Raw genomic sequence first — 7,763 nt, forward strand, 5'->3', positions numbered from 1 at the left:
CCTGTTGGGGCCCGTTTGGTGGGCCCTGCCGGGGGCAGCTGCCCATGCCAGGATGGGCAGCAGGTCTGGCTCCAGCCACTGCCTCTCACAGATGGGTGTTCGGGCTTAAGCCAGAGGCATGGGCAACGTTGAGGTTGTGCTTGTGCCCCCAGGCTCTCCAGTATGCCAAGGCAGGGGCCTTCACTGCCACCAAAAAACAGCTGGGAGCCGGGAATATCCTGAAGGGCCCTCCTTGTTTACAGGTGCACATAACACAGGCTCCAGCAGTGACACTAGAGATCATTGTGTTTGTCCTTACGTTGGCTGAAGCAATGATCCAGTTGTCACACACACACAGAGGCCTTGAAGAGTCACAGAGGAAGGAATTTCTCCCATCCATCTTGAGCTCCAGCTGCTCTGGGTTTCTCTTATGATCAGTGTGGATAAAGCAGGACTTTCAGAGCATGTTTCAGTATGACCTATTTCCAATGCAGGGAAATGCAGGGTCACACTCTGGACCCTGTCTGCCAAGCTGCCTGGGCCCGTGCTGGTTGCACAGGATGTCTGTCCATACAGCTGTGCTGTGACATGTGGCTGGAGAAGGGACCTGGAGCCCCTGTTTTCACAGCCATGTTTGCAGAAGGGCCACAGGCTGATGACTGAGACTCTTCCATGCTTTGAACACCAAAGTCTGTTGCTAAGGAAAGCTTTGCTGATGTGTTCTACTTGTAACTTGTGTGTGACTGGCAATCCTAATTACCTGTGCAAATACTGCCAAGGCTGGAGGAGACCCATGCTGCTGAAGAAACACTGAGCCATCCTATTGCCTTTCCAAGGACATCAAGTCACAGCATCACTTCAGGGCCAAGTGCAGGCACAAAGTGGGACTAAAACTATCCAAACTCTTACCCTTCCTGTAATTACCTGCCCAGGGTGGCCAAAGACCTTTATATCTGGTCAGTCACTGGTTCTGATTTTACTTTATCAGAATCTAAGCAAATAATATGCTAGTCATCAGTCAGGCTAAATGATTTTGTTATACTCTTGTTTCTCTGTGCTGCACCAGCAAAATGATGTTCCCTGAACAAACAGCCGTGCTGTCAAAGGGATCCAAGTACCCTAGTGAGCTCTCAGTTAAAGTCTGTGCTCTTCATCTTTTGGCAGGGAAGTGCTGCCTTCACTGGGTGTGAATTGAGTCACTCCTGCAGTGAGAGGATTCTTGCTGCTTTCTGCAGTTGTCCCCCTGAGGATACTGGGTCCTGAGAGGGGATAGAAACACCCATGATGGAAAACTGACAGTCTTCCTTCACCTTTGCTTCCTTGCAGAGCACAGTTGGAACGAATCAATGGCTTCAAGGACACCTGATACAGCTGCTTCTCAGGTACTGTGATTTGAACGCAGCGGCAAGATGGGCACAGCGCTGCGGTTTGCCCAAAGAGATGTTACCTGGTGAAGTGGCTGATGAGCTTCAAAAGCTTCAGATCCAAGACAGGTATTTCTATTTCATGCCTTTTCAATGTAGATTGTTTATCATACAAGGACTAAGTATTTGCTTAAAATAACCTTCCATAATTCTTCCTTGGGGAGACTGCCTGGATGCAGTCCTGAGTAATGTGCCTCAGGGGATCCTGCTTTAGCAAGGCAGTTGGACTAGATGATCTCCAGAGGTCCCTTCCAACTCTGACAATTCTGTGATTCCATCATAATTTTGCAAAAACTTCCTCCATTTACTCAGGTCACATCTTGGATATGTACATACTGTATTTGCTTTTCATAAGCCTGGGAATGTCTGCGAAAGGTGCATTTTAAGCTCATTCCTGCATAATTAGAAGCTGTATGAGATGACTTCATGCTGCAGAGAGGTCTTCAGACTTCCTCTGCCCCATCACCAGTGCAAATGAAATTATTTGGGTAGGATCTGAAAATGCATTTATTTGACAGAACTGATTACATGTCTATCAACATTTTCTGTAGATTTTGCATCCTCACTGTACTGTAATCTGCTTTAATGCCTTTTAGGAGACATGTGGCCAAGAAAATAAATTTACAGTTTCTTAATTTTTTTTCTAATGGTATTTATTTTCTTCCTCCTTTGGCAGCTCATAAGCGACTTTGCATCCTAGTCTGTAATTTTTGCCTCATCCAAATTGTTCAGAAGTAATGGAGATTTTTGGCATTTGGGGTCAGATCCCAGCAGAGTTGCATTAATTGATTGTAGGATAAAACTGGATTATCTGGCACAAATTTACCAAGTGACCTTTAGAAGCTGTTTGCCCTATAATTAGTCTCTGTCCCCTTTCCTTCTAATGCAATCCCAGTAACACAGAACTGTGGTTCCTCCCCTGCTTTGGGACCCCCATGTTTTTATGCAGCAGATTATCCTAAAGTAGCTGTAGTTAAAGGCTGAGAGAGCTGGGACTCTTCAGCTTGGAGAAGAGAAGGCTGAGGGGAGACCTTATTAATATCTATAAGTATCAGCAGGGTGGGTGCAGGGAAGATGGATCCAGACTCTGGTAGTTCCCAGTGACAGGACGAGGGGCAATGGGCACAAGCTGCAACATAGGAAGTACCATTGAAATATGAGGAACAACTTCTTTACTGTGAGGGTGACAGAGCCCTGGGACAGGCTGCCAAGGGGGGTTGTGAAGTCCCCTTCTCTGGAGATAGATATTCAAGACCCACCTGGATGCAGTCCTGAGTAATGTGCACTAGGAGATCCTACTTTAGCAGGAGAGTAAGACTGGATGGTCTCTAGAGGTCCCTTCCAACTCTGACAACTCCATGGTTCTGTAATTCCTCCCCCAATGGGAACTTCTTTTGTTCCATGCCCTGTATCAAGAGTACAAAGGCAGGGTATTTAAAAAAAAAATTAAAAAATCCTTACATTAAAGAGGATTCTAACAACTCCTTGATTTCAAGTGCACAGAACTGTGTGGATCTCTGTGAACCTGCTGGTGTAGGAGGAGCAGAGGGGGAGGATGGAAGGAAGAGGGTGGCCATGCTGTGCATAGGTGAAGCTGTGTGAAGTTGAAAAGAGGCTCAGAATTTATGAAGGCACATACAGCCACCCAAACTGTTAGGAGCTGTCTGATCCCCACATCAAGCTAGATTTGGAGAAGTACCAGGGCTTTGTCGTTCTGGTTCTGTGTATTCTGTGCTATGTCTCTTCAAGAAAATGGCCCAAAATCATCCTCTCCATGCAATGATATGTCAGGCAGCTGCTCAGCCAGGCTCTATGGAGGAGGAGAGACTGCATTTGAAAAAATGACTCTGTGCAAATGATTTGCTGAGCCCCAGTAACTCACTTTCATACTCATGTAAGTGATGGTGTATCTGCCATGCTTCAGTGGCTCTGTCCAAGAGGTGTTTAAGGAAGTTATTGATAGGTAGCCATTTTTGGAACCCATTTCCAAACCGTTCTTGTCTTTTTTTTCCTGCAGGAAGGCTTGCACATTTGCAGGCCACTGCATGTCTTGAGGAACTGTAGAGCTTACAAATGATACTGCAGGAGGGTGCTGTTAGGATTTCATCCAAGACTGCACAGAAGGTGTGGAACCTCAAGCAGGAGGAGGCATGGCTGGTCGTGAACCAAACTGTCCTTGGGTTCAGAGCAGTTACAGTCACCTTGCTGTTGTGCTGGAGTTGAGCAGCATTTTTGTGCAGGAATTCATCTAACTGGGTTCTGTGCACAGAAGAGGACTTAACCCTGACTGCTCAATGCAAGGCAGGAGGGCTCTGGGTATGTGACTGGAGCTCAGAGCCTTGCTGTCCTTTGAGGAATGATCATGTATTTCCAGGTAGAGTCAAGGCTTTTGTCAGAAATAGAAAAGTGATAATTTTGGGGTCCCTTAGGACTCTTCCATTCTTGTGCATGTCAGTCACCTTATTCCAGGGTATTGTGGTGGGCTAGACTTGGCACCACTTGCCTGATGCCTTTCTCTTACCTTCACTGCGTTGGGGTTTTTTTTAGCATGAGATTAGAGGAGAGTTTGTGGGAAAATCTTGATTGCTCCTGAGAGCTATTTACAGCTCTGTGCAAGCTGATAGCCAGTATTTTCAGCATCCTGCCAGCACAGCCCTTGAAGCCTGTACTTTGAGGAAGTAACTTCCTATATGGAGCTGAACTTCTCCATGTATATGATGGAAATCTGAATCTGATTTGAAATGACCTGTGTGTCTAGGAGGAGCTGCTGCTGACATCACCCATGACCTGTCAGGGTGGGAGTGCAGCCAGCAGAAAGTTGATGGTCACTGCTCCTCAGGGAGCCAGCTGGATGTGATCAGCACCATGCTCTTGGAGTGAGCAGCAGAGGCAGGATCCCCATTGGCCTGTCTGGTCTGTGGATCTGCACACCCAAGCTCATCTGCTGCCTCACATGGTCTGGAGTTCTCCTGTTGCAGAACGTGCAGTGGTTTGCACATGATTTGAATGTTTTGTTTTACTGGAGCACCCCTCCTATGGGGACAGGCTGAGAGTTGGAGTGTTCAGCCTGGAGAAGAGAATTCTCCAAGGAGACCTCAGAGCACCTTCCAGTGCGAGGGACCTTTTACTAGGGCATGGAGTGAGAAGACAAGAAACTGGAAGAGGGGAGATTTACATGAGACATTAGGAGGAAATTCTTTGCTATGAGGGTCATGCTGGCCCAGGTTGCCCTGAGAAGCTGTGGCTGCCCCATCCCTGGCAGTGTTGAAGGGCAGGTTGGATGGGGCTTGGAGCAACCTGGTCTGGTGGGAGGTGTCTCTGCCCATGCAGGAGGGTTAGGACTGGATGATCTTTAAGGTCCCTTCCAACCCAAACCATTCTATGATTCTTAGTACAAGACTTTCCTCCTGGTGTCACATGTCAGAATGACAAACTCCAGCTAACAGAATCTGTCATTGGCTCCCTGGTTAATGCTGACTTCTCACTAGGGGATAAGAAGATCATCTTAAGACCAACCCTGAGACTGAGCGAGGTTACCTGCTTTACCAGGTTTATAATAATTTTTGTTGTCTTCAACATTACAGGAAATTTCTGTCTCCTGGAAGAGGTGTTTCTGAAAAAACTGCAGCTTTCATAAGTAAATATCATATTCTTAGAGCATAGATTAGACTAACTAGAAGGTGAATAAGAACATGGTGTATTATTATTATCTTTTAATGCTGGTGATTTGGGGAGGTTCTCACAGATGGCCTTAGCTCATGTTCTGAGCTTTGTGGGTCTGATCTTTCTCTTAGTGCAGATCTGCACTGGTTCATGTTCAAGCTTCATGTAATCTTAGGTAACCAATGTGACACAGGTGTAAATCACCCTCAAAAGACTGTCTGCAAAGGCTAACTTCTCCAGACAGTACATGGTCTTTGCTATGAGGGTCATGCTGGCCCAGGTTGCCCTGAGAAGCTGTGGCTGCCCCATCCCTGGCAGTGTTGAAGGGCAGGTTGGATGGGGCTTGGAGCAACCTGGTCTGGTGGGAGGTGTCTCTGCCCATGCAGGAGGGTTAGGACTGGATGATCTTTAAGGTCCCTTCCAACCCAAACCATTCTATGATTCTTAGTACAAGACTTTCCTCCTGGTGTCACATGTCAGAATGACAAACTCCAGCTAACAGAATCTGTCATTGGCTCCCTGGTTAATGCTGACTTCTCACTAGGGGATAAGAAGATCATCTTAAGACCAACCCTGAGACTGAGCGAGGTTACCTGCTTTACCAGGTTTATAATAATTTTTGTTGTCTTCAACATTACAGGAAATTTCTGTCTCCTGGAAGAGGTGTTTCTGAAAAAACTGCAGCTTTCATAAGTAAATATCATATTCTTAGAGCATAGATTAGACTAACTAGAAGGTGAATAAGAACATGGTGTATTATTATTATCTTTTAATGCTGGTGATTTGGGGAGGTTCTCACAGATGGCCTTAGCTCATGTTCTGAGCTTTGTGGGTCTGATCTTTCTCTTAGTGCAGATCTGCACTGGTTCATGTTCAAGCTTCATGTAATCTTAGGTAACCAATGTGACACAGGTGTAAATCACCCTCAAAAGACTGTCTGCAAAGGCTAACTTCTCCAGACAGTACATGGCTTTCTTGGAGCACAGGAAACTCTTGTTTGTCTAGGACATGCTCTGCTGAGCTCTGATGCATTGCTGGATCTTTCCTCCTCCTGCTGCCTGAAGCTGCATCAGCCACCTGTTGGAGCCAGAGGTTTTTGCATGAGGTGTAATCCCTCAGAACACAAAGGGGTGGTTAACAGGAGTGTAACTTAGCCACAAACTAGGAAGATAAAAAACCTTTCTCCATCTCTGCTCCAGGAAGCCTGTGTCATGTACAGGTGGAGTGGAGGGGTGCCAATGGCCCTGCCACTCACAAGGGGACGTGACAGATGAGCAAAACCCTTTGTGCCCAGTTTATCCATCCAGTCATGATACCTGCTACAGTAGTTGCTATAAAACTAGCAGAGCCATGGAAACCAATAAAACTGTCTGCATTATCTATTGGGCCAACAAAGGAGCAGGTTCTCAGAGAGGGTGTTCACACTGTAGAGAACAAGGAGGTACCAGCATATAAATGACATCATCTCTGCCACTGGGCACACCACATGCAGCTCCTGAGCTCTGCAGGTGAGAATATTCCTGGAGACCTCAGACTTCACACCTTCATTAAATATTTTACATAAATATTGACTTCCCCGTGCACACAAACCCACAGAAAAGAGTGTTTGTACAGTGAAAGGTGCTATGCTACAAAATTAGTCACACAGTCCCCTAAACGTAAGGTTTGTAAATATTTTCTCAAATAATAAACCATTTCAAGTCTCAATGGGAAAGAGACTATCCAGAAATTTGTGATAAGTCTAAAATAGCTGGATATTTTTTATTAGTTTCTTGCCTCTGCATCATCTGGCTGGGACGCTGGAGCAACGCGCTGACCTGCCAGTTACAGGGCCACGCCGAGACACTTTGCTGCATTTCGAAAAGAAAAAGTGCTGTGTAAGATTCTGTTTTAGGAAATCAGTTAGCTCATTTCTGCAGGCATCTTCCAACATTCCCAGGGTATTAATGTGCAGATACTGAATTTCTCCATGTGGAGCCATCTGAAACCCAACTGGAGGGAGCAGCACAAGAAAGCACTTGGTTTGTGGGCTCAGCTGGATCTTTTCCCTTAAATATAGAAGATTTTAAAACTTTATTTCTGAACTTTTCTCATTTCTCCCCTGTGCAACATAGGACCAATGTTCTTATGCAACCTTTGTGAATATTTTCCAGGGAAGGGGATGGAGGCAAAGAAGCTGGATAGCAAGAGGGAGGTCCAATAAGCCTTCCCAAGCCATTGCACTGTAAAATGCTGAGGCAGCTTCACCCATTCCCAGCTGGTAGAGATCTTGGTGTGAAGCAGTCTGAGAGTCTCTTTCTCAGCCAGTTTTATGCTGTGGGGATGTGGAAGCTCCTGTTTGGACACAGTGCTGATTAGAACTGACTCCTCTCTTATGTGGTACACTGGAGGAGCTAGCAGACTTCCATGTTAAGCTCAAGAGCAAAAAGCAATAATTCTAATTCCAGTTATATCTGGATGAGGAAGCAGCTGCCCAACTTTGTCATCCAACTTCTATCAGTTCTGGGAGAGAGCACTGAGCTTTGAGGACCAGGGTTTGGGACTCAGCTCCAGCAAGTGGTTTGGTGTGGGTGTTCTCTGCAGCTAGTACAGCACATGTGTGGTGAGCTCTTGGATATGGGGCAATTTGTGTGTTAGGAAGAAAAAAAGAGGATGAGTCAAGGAAAAAGACTGAGGTTAGAGGGAAAGTGAGGAAAG

General features: G+C 46.0%; 1 protein-coding gene across 1 annotated transcript in view; it reads left to right on the forward strand.

The window, feature by feature from the left end:
• Positions 1 to 7,763, forward strand: part of EXD3 (exonuclease 3'-5' domain containing 3) — a gene marked incomplete at its 3' end in the record, with an annotated part of 68,003 nt that overhangs the window by 45,749 nt on the left and 14,491 nt on the right. Inside the window, exon 10 of the mRNA XM_009993670.1 lies at positions 1,306 to 1,472. Coding sequence (XP_009991972.1) covers positions 1,306 to 1,472 — 167 coding nt within the window. The remainder of the gene's footprint in view (positions 1 to 1,305; positions 1,473 to 7,763) is intronic.

The sequence above is a fragment of the Chaetura pelagica genome, unplaced genomic scaffold, assembly GCF_000747805.2.
Source record: "Chaetura pelagica isolate M959 unplaced genomic scaffold, ChaPel_1.0 scaffold773, whole genome shotgun sequence".
In the NCBI taxonomy this organism is placed as follows: domain Eukaryota; kingdom Metazoa; phylum Chordata; class Aves; order Apodiformes; family Apodidae; genus Chaetura; species Chaetura pelagica.